This window comes from Rhinopithecus roxellana, chromosome 8 (assembly GCF_007565055.1).
Source record: "Rhinopithecus roxellana isolate Shanxi Qingling chromosome 8, ASM756505v1, whole genome shotgun sequence".
Taxonomy (NCBI): domain Eukaryota; kingdom Metazoa; phylum Chordata; class Mammalia; order Primates; family Cercopithecidae; genus Rhinopithecus; species Rhinopithecus roxellana.
Window position 1 is genome coordinate 43389244 of NC_044556.1, and position 21950 is coordinate 43411193.

The 21950-nt window shown below is 44.7% G+C and overlaps 1 protein-coding gene across 4 annotated transcripts in view; it reads left to right on the plus strand.

Moving 5' to 3' along the window:
• Positions 1-21950, plus strand: part of GATAD2B (GATA zinc finger domain containing 2B) — a 124610-nt gene that overhangs the window by 95950 nt on the left and 6710 nt on the right. For 3 of the 4 annotated variants that reach the window (XM_030935799.1, XM_030935800.1, XM_030935801.1), the window contains exons 2-10: positions 3760-4095; positions 12707-12836; positions 14182-14313; positions 14633-14764; positions 15258-15428; positions 16198-16513; positions 20164-20366; positions 21464-21574; positions 21747-21864. In XM_030935799.1, coding sequence (XP_030791659.1) covers positions 3761-4095; positions 12707-12836; positions 14182-14313; positions 14633-14764; positions 15258-15428; positions 16198-16513; positions 20164-20366; positions 21464-21574; positions 21747-21864 — 1648 coding nt within the window. In that variant the 5' untranslated portion in view covers position 3760. The remainder of the gene's footprint in view (positions 1-3759; positions 4096-12706; positions 12837-14181; positions 14314-14632; positions 14765-15257; positions 15429-16197; positions 16514-20163; positions 20367-21463; positions 21575-21746; positions 21865-21950) is intronic. The other variant, XM_030935802.1, reaches the window with a different exon arrangement.

Genomic DNA, 21950 nt, shown 5'->3' on the forward strand with positions numbered 1-21950 from the left:
GTATGCCCAGTTACTACTCTCAGTTATATAGTGCTGATTGAAGTACTAAAGACATTGTTAACTATAGAGTTGGGGGGTGTTCTGAAGCACTCCACTTTCTAGTCACTCCATCTGAAGATTTTTTTTTTTTTTTTTTTTTTTTTTTTTTTTTTTGAGACGGTGTCTCGCTCTGTCGCCCAGGCTGGAGTGCAGTGGCCGGATCTCAGCTCACTGCAAGCCCTGCCTCCCGGGTTTATGCCATTCTCCTGCCTCAGCCTCCCGAGTAGCTGGGACTACAGGCGCCCGCCACCTTGCCCGGCTAGCTTTTTGTATTTTTTAGTAGAGACGGAGTTTCACCGTGTTAGCCAGGATGGTCTCAATCTCCTGACTTCGTGATCCGCCCGTCTCGGCCTCCCAAAGTGCTGGGATTACAGGCTTGAGCCACTGCGCCTGGCCTCCATCTGAAGATATTTTTCAGAAGTAAATTGGGAGGTGAAGTGTGATAAAAATGTTCTAAAGTTGATTATGATGATAGTTGCACAGCTTTGAATATGCTAAACGTCGTGGAATTGTACACTGTACATAGGTAAATTGTATGATATGTGAATTATATCTCAGTAAAGCTCTTCTTTTTATTTTATTTTACTTTAAGTTATGGGATACATGCACAGAAACTGAAGGTTTATTACATAGGTATGCATGTGCCATGGTGGTTTGCAGCAGCTAGCAACCCGTCATCTAGGTTTTAAGCCCCACATGTATTAGGTATTTGTCCTAATGCTCTCCCTCCTTTTGCCTCCCACCTCCCAACAGACCCAGGTGTGTGATGTTCCCCTCCCTGTGTCCATGTGTTCTCATTGTTCAACTCCCATTTACGAGTGAAAACATGCAGTGTTTGGTTTTCTGTTCCTTTGTTAGTTTGCTGAGATTGATGGCTTCCAGCTTTATCCACTTCCCTGCAAAGGACATGAACTCATTCTTTTTTATGGCTGCTAAAGCTATTCTTTAAAAAGAGAAGGAATTAAAAAACATTACCACAAAATTCAGAAGTTTGGGTTCTGACATTTCTCTTGTCTTTAAAAGGTGGATTTCTGCCTATAATCCCCAGCACTTTGAGAGACTGAGGCAGGAGGATCATTTGAGCCCAGGAGTTCCAGACCAGCCTGGGCAACATAGTGAGACCTTGTCCTACAAAAAACTGAAAAGTTAGCCCAGTGTGGTGGCATGCGTCTCTAGCTACTCAGGAGGCTGAGGTGTGGAGGATTGTTTGAGCCCTAGAGTTTGAAGCTGCAATAAGCTATGATTGTGCCACTTGCACCCTACCCTGGGTGATAGAGTGAGACCCTATCTCTCAAAAATAAAAATAAAAACAGGCCGGGCATGGTGGCTAATGCCTGTAATCCCAGCACTTTAGGAGGCCGAGGCGGGCAGATCGCAAGGTCAAGAGATCGCGATGATCCTGGCTAACCCTGTCTACTAAAATACAAAAATTAGCTGGACGTGGTGGCACACACCCATAGTCCCAGCTACTTGGGAGGCTGAGGCGGGAGAATCACTTGAACCTGGGAGGCGGAGGTTGCAGTGAGCTGAGATCTCACCACTCCACTCCAGCCTGGTGACGGAACAAGATTCCATCTCAAATAAATAAATAAATAATAAAGGGTGTGTGTTTCATTTTTTGGTTTTGTTTTGTTTTTGTTTTGAGACAGTTTCACTCTGTCACACCCAGGCTGGAATACAGTGGTGAAATCTTTGCACACTGCAATCTCCACCTTGCAGGTTCAAGTGATTCTCATGCCTCAGCCTCTCAGGTAGCTGGGACTACATGAAAGCACCGCCATGCCTAATTTTGGTATTTTTAGTAGAGACAGGGTTTCACCATGTTGGCTAGACTGGTCTCGAATTCCTGACCTCAAGTGATCTACCTACCTCAGCCTCCCAAAGTGCTGGGATTACAAGCGTGAGCCACTGCACCCAGCCCGTTTCTTTTTTTTTTTTTTAATTGCAACTGGAAAATAATCTTTTTTATTTTATCCCTCCCTCCCTCCCTCCCTCCCTCCCTCCCTCCCTCCCTCCCTCCCTCCTTTCCTTCCCTCCCTCCCTCTGTTGCCCAGGCTGGAGTGCAGTGGCGAGATCTCAGCTCACTGCAACCTCCACTTCCTGGGTTCAATCAATTCTCTGCCTCAGCTTCCCAAGTAGCAGGGATTACAGGCGCCCGCCACCCCGCCTGGCCAAGTTTTTGTATTTTTAGTAGAAATGGGGTTTCACCATCTTGGCCAGGCTGGTCTTGAACTCCTGACCTTGTGATCCACCCGCATCAGCCCAATGCTGGGATTATAGGTGTGAGCTGCTGCGCCCAGCCCTGGAATAGAAGAAAATTTTAAGCACTCCATTTTTACAAATGAAATTGAAACTTGGGAAGGTAAAGTAACTTACTAAGTATTTGACCTGGTTAACATAAGTAGCAATTTTAACCTGTGTTTCTTTGACTTAAAAGATTTTCTTACTACTTTATCTTTACTATTTCCTACCAGGACAACAACCCTGGATTTGAAAGTGTTGGAGAAAATCTAAATCTGAATTTGCATTTAGATTTTTTGTTGTTTGTTTCTTAAGACAGAGCCTCACTATATTACCCCAGCTGGAGTTCAGTGGGGCGATCAGGCTCACGGCAGCCTCAACCTCCTGGTCTCAAGCAGTCCTCCCACCTTAGGCTCCCAAGTAGCTGGGACTACAGGCATGTGCCACCGTGCCTGACAGATTTTTAATTTTTTTGTAGAGATGGGGTCTCACGATTTTTCTCAGGCTGGTCTTGAACTCCTGGGCTCAAGCAGTCTTCCCACCTTAGCCTCTGGAGGAGCTGGGAATATAAGTTGAGCCACCATGCTCGGCCTACATTTAGATTTTGTTAGTGTAGAAAAATCAAAGTGAAAAGGGAAGATAATGATTAATTAGCTTATCATTAACAATTTTGCTTCATGAGTAAAGAAAAAAATAGTGCTTCTTATCAGGCTAACCACCTAAGTCCTTCATTTTAAAAAGCATCTTGGCCGGGCACGGTGGCTCAAGCCTGTAATCCCAGCACTTTGGGAGGCCGAGACGGGCAGATCACGAGGTCAGGAGATCGAGACCATCCTGGCTAACACGGTGAAACCCCGTCTCTACTAAAAAAAATACAAAAAATTAGCCGGGCGAAGTGGTGGGCGCCTGCAGTCCCAGCTACTCGGGAGGCTGAGGCGAGAGAATGGCGTAAACCCGGGAGGCGGAGCTTGCAGTGAGCTGAGATCCGGCCACTGCACTCCAGCCTGGGCGACAGAGCGAGACTCCGTCTCAAAAAAAAAAAAAAAAAAAGAAAAAAAGAAAAAGCATCTTAAGTTTCTTCCGATTTTGAATCTGCTAACCCTGGTAACATGCAGTTTACCAATGTAACAAACCTGCACATGTACCCTTGAACGTAAAATAAAAGCTAAAAAATATATATATTTTCAGTCTGTATCCATATAGAATTCAGGGCAAATATCAACAGGCCTCACTTACGTAAATTTAAGTTTACTTAAATTGCTGAGGTTGAATGGAGAAATCTCCTTTAATATAGATGTTCTAGGACAATATTAGAACATTAGCTTAGTTAACTTTGAACTGTGTGTGTGTGTGTGTGTGTGTGTGTGTGAGAGAGAGAGAGAGAGAGATTCTTGTTAGTAACTTTACCATCCCACCTTTTTAAAAATATACTATTTAAGGGACTTTATTGTGATCTTACTTGTAGTTTTCTTTCCATAGGATGGATCGAATGACAGAAGATGCTCTTCGCTTGAATCTGTTGAAGCGGAGCTTGGACCCAGCAGATGAGCGAGATGATGTTCTGGCAAAGCGACTCAAAATGGAGGGGCACGAGGCCATGGAACGTCTGAAAATGTTGGCATTGCTCAAAAGGAAGGATTTGGCAAATCTTGAGGTGCCACATGAGTTACCCACCAAACAGGATGGCAGTGGTGTCAAGGGCTATGAAGAAAAACTTAATGGGAATCTCAGGCCTCATGGAGACAACAGGACTACTGGAAGGCCAGGCAAAGAAAACATCAATGATGAGCCTGTGGATATGAGTGCTAGACGGAGGTATGGCTCAGTTCAACTGCCTCCAGGGATAGGGTCATCTCATAAAGCCTATGAAAATGGAATGAATTCCAGTGAGAGGAGGGTATTTTTCATCCTAAAGATTCTTAAAAGGCCGGGCTCGGTGGCTCAAGCCTGTAATCCCAGCACTTTGGGAGGCCGAGGCGGGCGGATCACAAGGTCAGGAGATCGAGACCCTCCTGGCTAACACGGTGAAACCCCGTCTCTACTAAAAATACAAAAAACTAGCCGGGCGTGGTGGCGGCGCCTGTAGTCCCAGCTACTCGGAGGCTGAGGCGGGAGAATGGCGGGAACCCGGGAGGCGGAGCTTGCAGTGAGCTGAGATCCGGCCACTGCACTCCAGCCTGGGCGACACAGCGAGACTCCGTCTCAAAAAAAAAAAAAAAAAAAAAAAAGATTCTTAAAAGAAGATACATCATCGAGTTTGACCATAAATTCATTTTATTTCCAAATGAAACCAGGTGCCTCAAAAACTGCTTAGCCTACAGAGAATCATAGTTCTTACTCTTAAGAGAAAAAATGGTCATTTTTAGATAAAGGGGGCACTAGAGAGCTGATAGGCCAAATGGAAATCAGTTAATATATACCTTCAGTCTAATCTTCATGGCCATCTTAATGAGGAGAGAAATAGTCTTTTTGTCAGATAATTCCAGGAATTTTAGGATGCATTGTGGAGTCCCAGCTTTTATTGCATCCAAAAATGTAGGCCTAGCTTTTCTTGTGTCAGAAAGCAAATTATCTTCATGTGGTAAGTCTCTGCATTCTTGCTGTATCTGTACCACTTCCCCCAGCTCCCCCATATACATATACATTCATTTGTACATGTATGTTACTCTCTCTTTCACTCACTCACACATGCAAACATGTTTTCCCAGGCCTTTTTTTCTGGTGTCTCTCAAGGTTGAGTACTTGAAACTGTAGAGCACATAGTAAGGAGAGATACCTGGATCTGGCCAATGGTTGAGACTACCTGTGTAGTGAATCATAGTGTAGATAACCCTAGTTTGGGGGGTTTTTTTCTTTTTGTTTTTTATGAGTTTTTTTGGTGGTTGTGGTTGGTTTTGTTTTTTGTTTTTTTTTTGAGGCAGGGTCTCGCTCTGTTGCCCAGGCTGGTGTGTAGTGAGTGCCATGACCCGCTGGATTCAAGCGATCTTCCCACCTCAACCCCAACTCACACCCCACCCCTGAGTAGCTGGGACTACAGGCACATCCCACCATGCCCGTCTAATTTTTGTATTTTTGTAGAAATGGGTTTTTGCCATATTACCCAGGCTGGTCTCAAATTCCTGAGCTCAAGTGATCCTCCCTCCTTGGCCTCCCAAAGTGCCAGATTACGGGCGTGCGCCACCGCACCCGTCCAGTTTTTCTTTTTGTTAAGATAGGATCTCACTTTGTCACACAGTCTTGAGTGCAGTAGCATGATCATAGCTCATTGTAATCACCAACTCCTGGGCTCAGGTTATCTTCCCACCCTAGCCTCCCAAGTAGCTGGGACTGAAGGTGTGCATCATCACACCCAGCTAAATTTTGAATACTTTTGTAGAGACAGAGTCTCACTATGTTGCCCAGGCTGGTCTCAAACTCCCAGCCTCAGGTGATCTTCCCACATTGGCCTCCCAAAGTGCTGGGACTATTGTCATGAGCCACCACACCCAGCCTATAACCCTAGTTTTGTGTGTGTGTGTGTGTGTGTGTGTGTGTGTGTGTGTGTGTGTGTTTGTGTTTTTGTTTTTGTTTTTTTTTCTTGAGTTGGAGTTTCACTCTTTTTGCCCGGCCTGAGTGCAATGGTATGGTCTCGGCTCACTGCACCCTCCATCTCCCAGGTTCAAGTGATTCTCTTGCCTCTCTATTCTCATGAGTAGCTGGGATTACAGGCGCGTGCCACCACACCCAGCTAATTTTGTATTTTTAGTAGAGATGGGGTTTCACCATGATAGCCTGGCTGGTCTCGAACTCCTGACCTCAGGTGATCTTCCCACCTCTGCCTCCCAAAGTGCTGGGATTATAGATGTGAGCCACAACACCCAGCCAACCCTAGCTTTTAAAACATTCAGTTTAGGCTGCATGCAGTGGCTCATGCCTGTAATCCCAGCACTTTGGGAGGCCGAGGCGGGTGGATCACGAGGTCAGGAGATCGAGACCATCCTGGCTAACACGGTGAAACCCCGTCTCTACTAAAAATACAAAAAATTAGCCAGGCGTGGTGGCAGGTGCCTGTAGTCCCAGCTACTCAGGAGGCTGAGGCAGGAGAATGGTGTGAACCCAGAAGGCGGAGGTTGCAGTGAGCCGAGATTGCACCACTGCACTGCAGCCTGGGTGACAAAGCGAGACTCCCTCTGAAAAAAAAAACCAAAAACATTCAGTTTATAAATAGTTCAGAAACAGCTGATAGCTGTGAGAATTAGTCTTCAGTGTTCAGTTGCCCTCCAAATGACCTTGCTGAGTTTGTTGTAGGACTGATCCAAAGCATAATCTCTAAAAAGCTGGACTGATGGAGAATGAAGAAGAAAGGAATGGTTATAACCTTACATATGTTACTTTCTCTGCCTTTTATTGTCTCCTTACTGGTCTTGTCCGAGGATTATTTTTTTAAACCACACTCCACAAGCAAACATTATTCTTGGTAGTAACTTTAAAAACTCTTAGTAAGCGGTGGCTCACACTTGTCATCCCAGCGCTTTGGGAGGCTGAGGTGGGTGGATCACCTGAGGTCAGGAGTTTGAGACCAGCCTGGCCAACATGGTGAAATCTTGTCTCTACTAAAAATATGAAAAAATTAGCCAGCTGTGGTGGCACGCACCTGTGTCCCTAGCTACTTGGGAGGCTGAGGCGTGAGAATTGTTGAACCCTGGTGGCAGAGGTTGCAGTGAGCTGAGATCGTGCCACTATACTCCAACCTGAGCGACAGAGTGAGACTCTTATCTCAATTTTTAAAAAAAGCAAAAAGAACAACAAAAAAAAACTCTTAGGAAACCTCAGGCAGTTTCCCTAGAGGTCCTTGAAGAGAAGAAAAATACTTGTAATTTATAGGTAGTGCCAGCAGAATATTATATAAATATGTTCATTTTTAGATTGCTTGAAAGAAAAGGACGTAGGTGAATGAGATCATGAACCTGAGTAACCTACGCTTTTATAATCACCCTTACCCTTCTGGAGCAAGTAACTTATCCTATTTCATTGGGGACAAAGGGTTAAAGAAATGTTAGGTGGATTCTTCACATCCCAAATTGGAACTCTTAAATGCATTTTTCTTTCCTTTCCTTCCCTTTCCCTTTTCTGACAAGGTCTCACTCTGTCACCCTGGCTGGGGTGCAGTGTGGCATGATCTCCACTCACTGCAACCTCCTCCACCTCCCAGGCTCAAGCAATCTTCCTGCCTCAGCCTCCCAAGTAGCTGGGACTACAGGCATGTGCCCCTGTACTTGGCTAACTGTTTTGTATTTTTAGTAGAGACGAGGTTTTGCTGTGTCACCCAGGCTGATCTCTAACTCCTGCACTCAAGTGATCTGCCCACCTTCACCTCCTAAAGTGCTGGGGGGCATGAGCCACCATGCCGGGCCCAACATTTTTCATAGAAACTTTGTTAACACAGTTTTTTTTTTTTCCTGTTTTCAGTCCTGCTCCTTCTGTAAACATTTTGGTAAGATCTCATTAGTGCTATTGGAATTGTATTATATTGCAGATAGATACAGTATATGTTAAAAAGTCAGACTTCCTGAAAACCCAACTTTTTTTTTTTTTTAAGACGGAGTCTCGCTCTGTTGGCCAGGCTGGAGTGCAGTGGCACGATCTCGGCTCACTGCAACCTCCGTCTCCTGGGTTCTCCTGCCTCAGCGTCCTAAGTAGCTGAGACTACACGCCAGCTAATTTTTGTATTTTTAGTAGAGATGGGGTTTCACCTGGCCTCTATCTCCTGATCACCTTGTGATTCACTCACCTTGGCCTCCCAAAGTGCTGGGATTACAGGCGTGAGCCACCATGCCCAGCCAAACCCAACAATTTTTTAAAAAATGTTATTTTGGGGTGATTTTTAAAAATCATTTAAAGAGATGGGATGTTGCTCTGTTGCCCAGGCTGACATGCATTGGCTGTTCACAAGCACTATCATGCACTATTTCCTCAAATTCCTGAGCTCAAGCAGTCCTTCCCACTTGGCTTCCTGAGTAGCTGGGACTATTAGGCATGGGCCGCTGTACCCAACATGGGGTGATCTTTTGAAACACAATCCTCTGGAAGCTTGGGACTCCAGATATACTGACAGTTATTTCCATTTAGCCCTGAGATGTTGTATAATAATGAACAAGACTACTGGGCACAGTGACTCACACCTGTAATCCCAGCACTTTGGGAGGCCAAGGCAGGAGGATCATCTGAGGTCGGGAGTTCGAGACCAGCCTGGCCAACATGGTGAAACCGCATCTCTAGTAAAATTACAAAAATTAGCCAGGCGTGGTGGCGGATGCCTGTAATCCTGGCTACTTGGAAGGGAGGCAGGAGAATCGCTTGAACCCAGGAGGCGGAGTTGTAGTGAGCAGAGATTGCACCACTGCACTCCCAGCCTGGGCGACAGACCAAGACCCTGTCTCAAAAGAAAAAATAACAAAAACAAAAACCAACAGTGAGCAAAACTGATACATTCCCAGCAAGGAGAACCATAGTTTCTTTGATAGTAATAAAAGGAGGAGAGGGCTGGGTGCAGTGGTGTATGCCTGTATTCCCAGCACTTTGGGAGGCCAAAGTGGGAGGATTGCTTGAGTATAAGAATTTGAGATCTGCCTGGGCAACATAGTGGTCCCTCATCTCTACCAAGAAAAGATGAAAGAATTTGAAAGCAGAAGGCAAGAGAAGTTCTTAACATAATAGCCATGTCATAATAGCCTAAATATCTTATTTTACCATCAGTTGGTCAAGTTATGATACCTGTATGTATGAAACCAACGCTACTAATGTTTTGGAATTCTAGAGAGACACGGCAGTTCTCAGCTTAGTTGTTTTTACTGCTGGGATAAGGATTAAGAGCTTTATAGCTTCTGAGAATATGCCAGACTAAGTCACAAGTGATGTCACAGCAAGTGGGGCTTTTAAATAATATCTCTCTAATAGGTAGGAGTTCATACTTAACTACCCCCATTGTAAATTACATGTATGTTTAGGAAAAGAGCAAAATAATTTCTGTCTTGGAATGTTTAACAAATGAGGCCAGAATCCTAGCTCATTAGTTTTTGAAAATTGAGGAATGAGGCAGGGCATAATGGCTCACGCCTGTAATCCCAGCACTTTGGGAGGCCAAGGCAGGAGAATCACTTGGGCCTAGAAGTTTAAGACCAGCCTTAGTAACATAGGGAGACCCCTTCTCTACAAAAAATTTAACAATTAGCTACTCAGGAGACTGAGGTGGGAGGATCTCTTGGGCCTAGGAGATTGAGACTGCAGTGAGCCATGAACGATTGCACCACTGCACTCCAGCCTGGGTGACAGAGTGAGACCCTGTCTCAAAAAATAAAAGCAAAAATAAATACAAGAAAAGAGGCTGGGCGCGGTGGTTCATGCTGTAATCCCAGGTCTTTGGGAGGCTGAGGCGGGCGGATCACGTGGTCAGCAGTTTGAGACCAGTCTGGCCAACATAGTGAAACCCCATCTCTACTATAAATACAAAAAATTAGCCAGATGTGGTGGTGGACACATGTAATTCCAGCAACTCGGGAGGCAGGAGAATCACTTAAACCTCAGAGGAGGTTGCAGTGAGCCGAGATTGCACCATTGCCCTCCAGCCCGGGTGACAGTGCAAGACTCCGACTCAAAAAAGAGACAGACTTTGGCTTTGCCTTATCTGTGCTATCTACCTAATACTGGTGTGTTTATATCTGGGAATAAAATAATCATTTAAAGTTGTTCTCAGATATAACTTCCTGATAAATGGCATATAATTCCCAAATCTCCATCCAGTAATGTTTCTGTTTGTCTTGGCACTGGACGGGCAGTTCCTAAGCAGTAAGTGGCACTCATTTGAGCAAGGAAGAATTCGTTACCTTAGAAATAACCTGTAATATATGTATCCAACTAGGACCAGAATAGAAAGAGCTTCTGAATGAAAAATCTCCCAGATTCCAAAATTACCCATGATTTATTTATTTATTTATTTATTTATTTTTAATTTGTTTGAGACAGAGTCTTGCTCTGTCACCCAGGCTGGAGTATAGTGGTGCAATCTCGGCTCATTGCAACTTCTGCCTCCCAGGTTCATGTGATTGTTGTGCCTCAGCATCCTGAATAGCTGAGATTACAGGCATGTACTACCATGCCCGGCTAATTTTTGTATTTTTAGTAGAGACAGGGTTTCTCCATGTTGGCCAGGCTGGTCTCAAACTTTTGGCCTCAAGTGATCTGCCCACCCAAAATTGCCCATGTTAATCATAGACGGGGAGTATAAAGGAATATAGATATGAGAAGTAAATCACACTTTAAAAATGAATTCAGGCTGGACACAGTGGCTCACGCCTGTAATCCCAACACTTTGGGAGGCAGAGGCAGGCGGATCACGAGGTCAGGAGTTTGAGACCAGCCTGGCCAAAACAGTGAAACCCCATCTCTACTAAAAATACAAAAAAAAATTAGCCAAGCGCGGTGCCAGGTACCTGTAATCCCAGCTACTGGGGAGGCTGAGGCAGGAGAATCGCTTGAACCCAGGAGATGGAGGTTCCAGTGAGCCGAGATCACACCATTGCACTCCGCCTGGGCTACAGAGCCAGACTGCATCTCAAAAAAAAGAATGCAGACACTTTATTCAGGCCTAACCATTACTCCTCATATTCGGGGTTAGAGAATGAAAGGCTCTTTTCTCCCTCTAGTGGCTTCTTTTTCTGTATTTCTACCTTCTCAACTTGCTGTGTCTATAGCCAGCAATCTAGACAAACTTAATAATAGTTCACAAGATAGTCATTCTTATCTTTCTGTCCCCCTATTCTATTTCCTTACCTAAGTTTGGTTGATTTTAGCAACTCAGATTTACCCTGTTGAGAAATTGAATGCTTATTCCAGTGATCAGGGTTGCCCTGTTCAAAAGGTATCCATGTCCTGACTGGGCATGGTGGCTCACACCTGTAATTCCAACACTTTGGGTGGCTGAGGCAGCAGGATCACTTGAATCCGGGAGTTCAAGACTAGCCTGGGCAACATAGCAAGGCCCCCACCACTTTCAAAAAAATTCAGAAATTATCCAGGCACTCAGGAGGCTGAGGCTGGGGGATCTCTTGGAGCCAGGAGTTTGAGAATGCAGCAAGTACCACTACGCTCCAGCCTGGGCAATAGAATGAGAGACCCTGTCTCAAAAAAAAAAAAAAAAAAAAAAACCCATGTGCCAACAGCAGCTAGGACAAGAAACCCTGAGAAGTGGACAGCTAGTGATCTGTGATCATTAAGGGTTTAAGTTGATTATTTAAGGCCAAATGGGAGGCCAAGGCAGGAGGGTCGCTTAAGACCAGCTTGGGCAACATAGTAAGACCCTATCTCTACAAAAAGTACAAAAATTAGCCGGGCATGGTGGCACATGCCTATAGTCCCAGTTACTCAGGAGGCTGAGGTGGGAGGATCACTTGAGCCCAGTAGGTCAAGGCTGCAGTGAACTGCGATCGGGCCACAGGACTCCAGCCTGGGTGACAGAGTGAAAGCCTATCTCAAGAGGGGGAAAAAAGAAGGACCAAAGAACAATTGCCCTCGACCTAAATACTCCCAACTACACTGACAATCTCAAGGAAGGTAGGATCTGGGACTGTATCTTTGAAGTCAGAGGAGAATTAGAAGATACAGTCATTGATTTGGGAACCTGAGGCAATTAGAGTTTCTGGAATTCTTGTTATTAGGTCTTAAGAAGTATGTGCCATTTTTTATCATCTTACACAAATAAGCATGATGCTTTTAAGGCTAACCCCAGAATAACCTAAATGAGAGTTATCTAGTAAATAGGATTAGGAGTAAGAGGAACCAATGTGGGAGATTTAGATTTCAAAGTAATTTCTAGACTCTTTTTGAGGTGAGATGCTGGATAAAACTCTGGTAAGTAGATGCAAGTTCAATATATTTGTTTCTGGAGGTTTAATCCTTTTCTATAAGGCTGTAGACATTATGCTTGACACTATTCCGTCAAATTATTAATACTTCCTTCTTTTGTGTATTCTTCAGTACCTACTCCTGACGGGATAGACTATTCTTTTTTTTTTTTTTTTTTGAGATGGAGTCTTGCTCTGTTGCCCAGGCTGGAGTGCAGTGATGCGATCTCGGCTCACTGCAACCTCCATCTCACGGGTTCGAGAGATTCTCCTGCCTCAGCTTCCTGAGTAGCTGGGACTATAGGTGCGTGCCACCACGCCCAGCTAATTTTTGTATTTTTAGTAGAGACAGGGTTTCAACATGTCGGCCAAGCTGGTCTCGAACTCCTGACTCCAGGTGATCCACCCGCCTCAGCCTCCCAAAGTGATAGGATTACAGGAGTGAACCACTGTGCTCGGCCCCCCTTGGATTTTTTTTAATTCAGCATAGATAAGAAATTTTCTTAACTTTTGTTGGAAATAGCTTATTTTTTCCTTTTCTTGTCTAGTGAGCCAGAGCGAGGAAGGCTAACTCCCTCACCAGACATCATTGTTTTGTCTGACAATGAGGCTTCCAGTCCCCGTTCCAGTTCCAGAATGGAAGAAAGACTCAAAGCAGCCAACCTAGAGATGTTTAAGGTAAAAAGAAAGAAAAATTTCTTTTTTCATGTTACGCTCCTTCTATTTTATTTAATTCCTCAAGAGTCCTAGTTCTGTTTTTTGACTGTTTACTCTTTGGATATAAATACCCATTGATGAAAACTTTGTAGTGACTCTCGACTTCAAGGACTTTTAAAAGGAACTATTAGAATCAAGTGGAGACGATAGTTTGAAAAGCATATGTGGGCCGGGCGCGGTGGGTCAAGCCTGTAATCCCAGCACTTTGGGAGGCCGAGACGGGTGGATCACGAGGTCAGGAGATCGAGACCATCCTGGCTAACACGGTGAAACCCCGTCTCTACTAAAAAATACAAAAAAAAAAAACTAGCCGGGCGAGGTGGCAGGCGCCTGTAGTCCCAGCTACTTGGGAGGCTGAGGCAGGAGAATGGCGTAAACCCGGGAGGTGGAGCTTGCAGTGAGCCGAGATCGTGCCACTGCACTCCAGCCTGGGCGACAGAGCGAGACTCCATCTCACAAAAAAAAAAAAAAAAAAAGAAAAAAAAGAAAAGCATATGTGTAGGCCATTATACTCAATGTTATTTATCTTTGAAAAATGAAAACAAAAGTTCATAGTTAAGTCATATAAAGTAAACCCTTGGCTGGAAGGATACCTTCTGCACTCTAACCTGAGTACCTGAGTATGAAGGGATTCCTAAGTTTTTGTGTATATCTAGAGGAAATGTGGCTTTAAGAGATTTAGGAATATTTATTTTAAAAGAAGACAATGTGGCCAGGCGCAGTGGCTCATGCCTGTAATCCCAGCACTTTGGGAGGCCGAGGTGGGTAGATCACGAGGTCAGGAGATCGAGACCATCCTGGCTAATACGGTGCAACCCCGTCTGTGCTGAAAATCCCGTCTCTACTAAAAAAACAAAAAATTAGCCGTGCGTAGTGGTGGGCGCCTGTAGTCCCAGCTACTCGGGAGGCTGAGGCAGGAGAATGGCGTAAACCCGGGAGGCGGAGCTTGCAGTGAGCTGAGATCCGGCCACTGCACTCCAGCCTGGGTGACAGAGCGAGACTCCGTCTCAAAAACAAAAAACAAAACAAAAAAAACAGTGTTTCTCTTTAGTCATTCTTCTTTTTGCCAGGAATCTGACTGATTAACATTTATATGTGGTCTCTCCTTTAATTCTGTAAGCATTTCTTTGAGTACCTACTGAATGCCAGGCACTGTGCCAAACCCCAGTGATACAAAGATAATCCTATTGCCACTTTTGCTTCTTGTGGAAGATGAAGGTTTCAGAGCTAAGAGTAAAGATTGTCTCTTTCACGAAGGAATTCTGGGTACCTGCTGCCATAGCTGACAGTCTTGTTGTTTCCTTAGGGGAAAGGCATTGAGGAACGACAGCAGCTTATCAAGCAGCTGAGGGATGAGCTACGATTGGAAGAAGCCCGACTGGTCCTGTTAAAGAAACTGAGACAGAGTCAGCTACAGAAAGAGAATGTGGTCCAGAAGGTAATGTGCCCTAGAAATAAAGGACTAAGGGAAAGTAGAGAAAAACTGGTTTGAGAGTAGGTTACCCCAGGTGGGTTCAGGTGGGTGGCTCACTTCTTCCTAGGTCCGTAGTTTTTCAGTCTGTCGTAGTAGTGGTTTTTTTTTTTTTTTTTTTTAATCTTAGGCCTTAAGAAAACCTTGACTCCCTTTTTCTGGTTTTTCCTCCTGGTTGACAAGAACTTCACACTGACAAGGAATTTTTAAAGTCTAGAAATATACCAGATTTCCACCTCTGATTATTGGCCTTTTCCACAGTCTTATTTTCTCTTCCCTCTCCCAGACTCCAGTTGTACAGAATGCAGCATCTATTGTTCAGCCATCTCCTGCCCATGTGGGACAGCAGGGCCTTTCTAAGCTTCCCTCCCGGCCTGGGGCCCAAGGGGTTGAACCTCAAAATTTGAGAACATTACAGGTATGTGACCCATAGTGGGATCTTAGTGTTGGAGGGCCCTGTCTAATCCTGTCTCTGTTTTTGGGCTTTTGTGAAGATTATAGAAGAACCTGGCCATGATAGAGGTGTTACTATTACTGATTGTTCTGTTGGTCCATTATGGCATGATTTAGTCTTCAGTAGAAAGATGAGTAACTTTCATCTTTCCACTGTAGTTTTTCTTATCTAGGGAATGCTTCCAGTTTCTCTAGAGAAGGGATAGTTTTCTATCTAACCCTACAGGATTAGATAGTTTATACCAAAAAAAGCCAAGGACTTCCTAGCCACTAATCAGGGTTTACGGTGATGGTAGATTTATCTCATAGACCATTAAATGAAATTACGAAGTCTGGCTGTGTTCCTATGTTTCTACTCAGGTATGTATTATAGGCAGTGTTTTCCTTTTTGCATTTTGTGCTGTGTTATACACAGCGTGCAACCTGTGATTAGTTCTTTTCCTCTTCTTCCCCTCCAGGGTCACAGTGTCATCCGTTCAGCTACCAATACCACCCTTCCACACATGTTGATGTCTCAACGTGTTATTGCACCAAACCCAGCCCAGCTACAGGGTCAGCGGGGCCCGCCTAAGCCTGGCCTTGTACGCACCACAACACCCAACATGAACCCTGCCATTAATTACCAACCGGTAAGAGAGAGCTGAGCCCTAATGTGGAAACAGAGAAATCCTTTATTTGCTTTGCTTGTCAAAAGGGCCATAGGTTTTAAGTTTTTATACATAGATAAACTCTAGGACAAAAATGGTTATTTGGGTAGGAATTTAATTGAGAGCAGTCCCAAAAGTAGAAGCTTTGAGGAATTATATTAAAATAGTAATAGAGAAGAGAGGTTATACAGCAGAGCAGAAGTAAGCTAAAAATCTGCCTAGAAGAGAGTGATCTAGGGAATAAGAAGCACAAGAATGTGTGACAGAAAGCAAAATCTTTATTTCTCTCTCTTTTTTTTTTTTTTTTGAGATGGAGTCTCACTCTGTTGCCTAGGCTGGAGTACAATGGCATGATCTTGGCTCACTGCAACCTCCACCTCCTGGGTTCAAGGAATTTCCAGCTAATTTTTTGTATTTTTTGTAGAGACGGGGTTTTACTATGTTGGCCAGGCTGGTCTCAAACTCCTAACCTCAAGTAATCTGCACGCCTCAGCCTCCCAGAGTGTTAAGATTACAGGTGTGAGCCACCACGCCTGGCCTTTATTTCTTTCTTAGCAATTTTAGCTCATGATCATCATCATTTTCCTTTCCTATGTGTCAGAGTTCTTTTTCAATGAATAAGTTGACCACCTCCTATTTTGGAGAAGCGAAGTAGTCCAAACCAGGATCAGACAGTGTCCTCTGCCAAGAACGTAAGAATTGGTCCTTTCTCCTACATACCATGATTGACCCCATTCTCAATCTGTTTCAGCAGTCAAGTTCTTCTGTTCCATGTCAGCGTACAACATCCTCTGCCATCTATATGAACCTTGCCTCTCATATCCAGCCAGGGACCGTGAACAGAGTGTCCTCGCCACTTCCTAGCCCCAGCGCCATGACTGATGCTGCCAACTCACAGGCTGCAGCCAAATTGGCTCTTCGCAAACAGCTGGAAAAGACACTCCTGGAGATCCCACCTCCTAAACCTCCTGCTCCCTTACTTCACTTCTTGCCTAGTGCAGCCAATAGCGAGTTCATCTACATGGTAGGCTTGGAAGAAGTCGTACAAAGTGTCATTGACAGCCAAGGTAAGGCTATTTCTTGAGCAAGTGGTTGCCAAGCCTAATTGACATAGGCAGAGTATCAGAGGGTACTCTACAATATTAAATAACTTTTCCTTCCTGCTACCAAACTGCTTCCCCTCCCTTCTTTACAGGCTGTTTGGGAGCAACATGTTAGAAGTGGAGTGTGTGTACGTGTGTGTTTTTGGTTTTTGTTTGAGATGGAGTCTCGCTCTGTTGCCCAGGCTGGAGTGCAGCGGCACAATCTCAGCTCACTGCAACCTCTGCCTCCCGAGTTCTGGCAATTCTCCTGCCTCAGCCTCCCATGTAGCTAGGACTACAGGCACATGCCACCACACCTGGTTAATTTTTGTATTTTTAGTAGAGATGGGGTTTCATCGTGTTGGCCAGGCTGGTCTGGAACTCCTGACATCAGGTGATCGGCCCACCTTGGCTTCCTAAAGTGCTAGAATTACAGGCATGAGCCACTGCACCCGGCCAGCCGGCTGGGGCCGGCTTGTCTGTCTATCTATCTATCTGTCTTCAGCTTGTTTTTTTTTCCCTGCGTTAGGTCAGGTATCATTGAGGCTTGATGTTTTTATTTGTATTGTATCTATCTTGTATGTTTTTTGTAGGACAGTAAGTTCTCACTTAACGTCATCAGTAGTTTCTTAGAGGCTGGGCGCGGTGGCTCAAGCCTGTAATCCCAGCACTTTGGGAGGCCGAGACGGGCGGATCACGAGGTCAGGAGATCGAGACCATCCTGGCTAACACAGTGAAACCCCGTCTCTACTAAAAAATACAAAAAACTAGCCGGGCGAGGTGGCAGGCGCCTGTAGTCCCAGCTATTCGGGAAGCTGAGGCAGGAGAATGGCGTAAAGCCGGGAGGCGGAGCTTGCAGTGAGCTGAGATCTGGCCACTGCACTCCAGCCTGGGCGACACAGCGAGACTCTGTCTCAAAAAAAAAAAAAAGTTTCTTAGAAACTATGACTTTAATTGAAACAGCTATGGTGAAGGGGGTCCTCAAATAACATCATTTTATTATAACATTGGTAAGAAAAAAAGATTGGTTTTGTAGTATGTCGTTTCACTTAAATCACAGTCTCTAAGAACCTGTTAACAACACTGAGGACTGACTGTATTTTGTTTAGTTCTTTTAAATGGTGGCTAGCATGATGCTTGCATAATTTGATAAATAGAACTTTCTCTTGTTTTTTTGAGGCAGGGTCTGACCCTGTCATCCAGGCTTGAGTGCAATGGTGTGATCTGAGCTCTCTGCAGCCTTGAACTCCCAGGCTCAAGCCATCCTCCCATTTCAGCCTCCTGAGTAACTGGGACCACTGCCATGCACCACCATGCCAGTTTTTTTCTTTGTTGGTTTTTTTTTTTTTTGGAGACAGAGTCTTACTCTGTCACCCAGGCTGGAGTGCAGTGGCATGATCTTGGCTGGCTCACTACCTCTGCCTCTCGGTTTCAAGCAATTCTTTTTTTTTTTTTTTTTTTTTTTTTGAGATGGAATCTTGCTCTGTTTCCCAGGCTAGAGAGTACAGTGGCATGATCTCAGCTCACTGCAACCTCCACCTCCTGGGTTCAAGCGATTCTCCTGCCTCAGCCTCCCGAGTAGCTGGGATTACAGGTGCCTGCCACCACGCCTGGCTAATTTTTGTTTTTAGTAGAGATGGGATTTCACAATGTTGGTCAGGCTGGTGTTGAACTCCTGACCTCAGGTGATCCACCTGCATTGGCTTCCCAAAGTGCTGAGGTTACAGGTGTGAGCCACTGTGCCCTGCCCAAGCAATTCTTTTGCCTCAGCTTCCAAAGTAGCTGGCATTAACAGATGTGTTCTACTACACCTAGCTAATTTTTTCTGTTTTTAGTAGAGATAGGATTTTGCTATGTTGGCCAGGCTGGTCTCAAACTCCTGGCCTCAAGTAATCTGCCTGCCTCGGCCTCCCAAAGTTTTGGAATTACAGGTGTGAGCCACCATGCCTGGCCGGGAACTTCTATTTTTAATGTCTGTGGTTTTGCAACATTGTACTGAATTACTGTATTTAGTCTTTGACCTAGGAATGCTTACAGTTGAGAAACTAGACACACTTACATAGATAACTAAGAAAGACCATATAAAAAGCTGTAAACCGGCTGGGCGTGGTGGCTCAAGCCTGTAATCCCAGCACTTTGGGAGGCCGAGACAGGCGGATCACGAGGTCAGGAGTTCGAGACCATCCTGGTGAACACGGTGAAACCCCGTCTCTACTAAAAAATACAAAAACTAGCCGGGCGAGGTGGCGGCGCCTGTAGTCCCAGCTACTCGGGAGGCTGAGGCAGGAGAATGGCGTAAACCCGGGAGGCGGAGCTTGCAGTGAGCTGAGATCCAGCCAAGGCACTCCAGCCTGGGCGACAGAGCAAGACTCCGTCTCAAAAAAAAAAAAAAAAAAAAAAAAAAAAAAGCTGTAAACCCATACTAAACCATACTGTAGAGTATTAACAACATATAGTCTAGACTAACTGAAGTTATTAAACTTGAATTTCTAAACATGTAGACTTCTGAGAAAGCCTGCCAATAAAGGAAAATGCCCAGAGGAGTCAGTATTAGCTATAAATAGATCACAAAGTGAGTAATTCAGACACTGATAACTATTTAAAACCATAAATGTATATGACAGGGTAAGTACAGTCTGAGGTAAGGTGATACAAAGAAGCAGAAGTATTGGTTGAGTAAGACAGAGTCCTTTGACTTCGAATTGACACAGTATTTTCTTCTCAGTGTGATACAGTAGAAAATCAGGAAACATCCCAGCTTTATCAGAAGCTACCTTTGTTGTTGTTGTTGTTGTTGTTGTTTGAGACTGAGTCTTGTTCTGTTGCCCAGGCTGGAGTGCAGTGGCACAATTTTGGCTCACTGCAACCTCTACCTCCCAGGTTCAAGCGATTCTCCTGCCTCAGCCTCCTGATTACAGGCGCGTGCCACCACGCCCGCCTAATTTTTTTGTATTTTTAGTATAGACGGGGTTTCCCCATGTTGGTCAGGCTGGTCTCGAATCCTGACCTCATTAGCCGTCCACCTCAGCCTCCCAAAGTGTTGGGATTGTAGGTGTGAGCCACCGTGCCCAGCCAGAAGCTACATTTCTTTGACTTCTTTCCTCATTTGAAAATGAGGATGGTGGCCGGGCGCGGTGGCTCAAGCCTGTAATCCTAGCACTTTGGGAGGCCGAGACGGGCGGATCACGAGGTCAGGAGATCGAGACCACCCTGGCTAACACGGTGAAACCCCGTCTCTACTAAAGAATACAAAAAACTAGCCGGGCGACGAGGCGGGCGCCTGTAGTCCCAGCTACTTGGGAGGCTGAGGCAGGAGAATGGCGTGAACCTGGGAGGCGGAGCTTGCAGTGAGCTGAGATCCGGCCACCGCACTCCAGCCCGGGCGACAGAGCGAGACTCCGTCTCAAAAAAAAAAAAAAAAAAAAAGAAAATGAGGATGGTACTGTCTGAATTCCCTAAAGTGATATTGTTATAATCAGATGAAATAAAAGTATTTTGTAAATTATAGAATATCTTTTTTGTAGAGTCTCTTTCTTTAATTCAACAGAATAAACTCCTGGAAAAGATCTGTTTGATTAAGAGAAACAGAGGAGATAGGAAATGTAAAGCCACTGACTGTTTTTGTTGGTATCTAGGCAAAAGCTGTGCCTCACTTCTGCGGGTTGAACCCTTTGTATGTGCCCAGTGCCGCACAGATTTCACCCCTCACTGGAAGCAGGAAAAGAATGGTAAGATTCTATGTGAGCAGTGTATGACCTCCAACCAGAAGAAGGCTCTAAAAGCTGAACACACCAACCGGCTGAAAAATGCATTTGTGAAAGCCCTACAGCAGGAACAGGTAAGAATTCTGACTGCTCTCTGGCCACCTGTCCCAGTTTTTTTTTTTCCAAAGGGTCGTGCCTTCTAGTTTGCAGGAGTAGTTCATGTGATCCCTATAGGTCCAGAGGTTCCCTTTTTGTCTCCTTATCATTATGTCCCATTTCCATTTGAGCGAGTATTCTGATTAAGAACATGGTAAAATATAATGGCTGAGGTTAACAGAAAGGGACAGAAAGCTTGGGGCTCTTGGCTTTTCCATAGCACTCTATTCTCATCTTCATTTTCTCCTAAAACAAATAATAGAGTTTGGTGGGAGGAATTTATATTTGTACTATAAATCTCTTTGAAACAGTTATTTACAGTGCATATTTGACGAGAAATGACAAAAGAAAGAGTGAATTATGAAGTAGCCCAGTGAAGAGTAGTGGTTCTAGAGTATGTGAACATCTCATGTAGCAGTTAGAGGATGAGAATATCTTAGAGAGGGAAAAATGTGTTGGGAAACTCAGATCCTTTTCTTCCTATTTCCCACTCCACCCATCAGACTCCCTTGTTTGAGTAGCATCATGGACTCCTTGGAAAATCGGGTAGGCAGGAGTCAAAAATAAAACCCCATTTATGCTCTAGGACTGGTGGTAAACAAATAAATAAATAAAAATTTTTAAAAAGAAAAGGTGTTGAAATAAAACCCCAGTAATTCATCAGCATTAATTGTATCAGTTGGTTCATCACCTCTAGCCAACTTCTGAGAGCCAGTTTCCCTTGAGAAAGAGAGGAGGATCCCTTGATCAATGAAGCAAGTTAGCTGCTTATACCCAGAATCTCAGTGTACCACCCCACCAAACTCTTTTGCCTTTTCCATATTCCACCAACTAGCCAACAACATTAGAGGTTAAGAATACCTCTAGGTTTTCTGGTTAGGAAATTGGGTGGGCCAGGCGCAATGATTCATGCCTGTAATCTCAGCACTTTGGGGAGGCTAAGGTGAAAGGATTACTTGAGCCCAGGAGTTCAAGACCAGCCTGGGCAACAAAGGCAGATTGTGTCTCTATTAAAAAAAAAAAAAAGGAAAATTGGGTTCTGTCCTACTCAACCTGATCTAATGACTCCCAACAGGAAATTGAACAGCGATTACAGCAGCAGGCAGCCCTCTCCCCCACTACAGCTCCAGCTGTGTCCAGTGTCAGTAAACAAGAGACCATCATGAGACATCATACACTTCGGCAGGTAAGGAAGTTTTTGCCTGATCCTTATTTCTTTAGAAGATTTATCAGCCATTTATCACAGTTTGTTCTTTCTATTGTGGGAAATCATACTCTTCTTCTGTACCCCTTATCTTTGCCCTCACTTAACATTCTATCATAGCAAAGTTGTATCACCTGTCTCCTCATCATTGCAGGCTCCACAGCCCCAGAGCAGCCTCCAGCGTGGCATACCCACATCTGCCCGCTCCATGCTTTCAAACTTTGCACAGGCACCCCAGTTGTCTGTGCCAGGTGGCCTCCTTGGTATGCCAGGTAAGGATTAATCTGAAAACGTTTCCCATGGGTCAACTGTTAGTATACAGTTCTGTAGCAGCGCCTTTAGGGGAATTGTTCCTTCC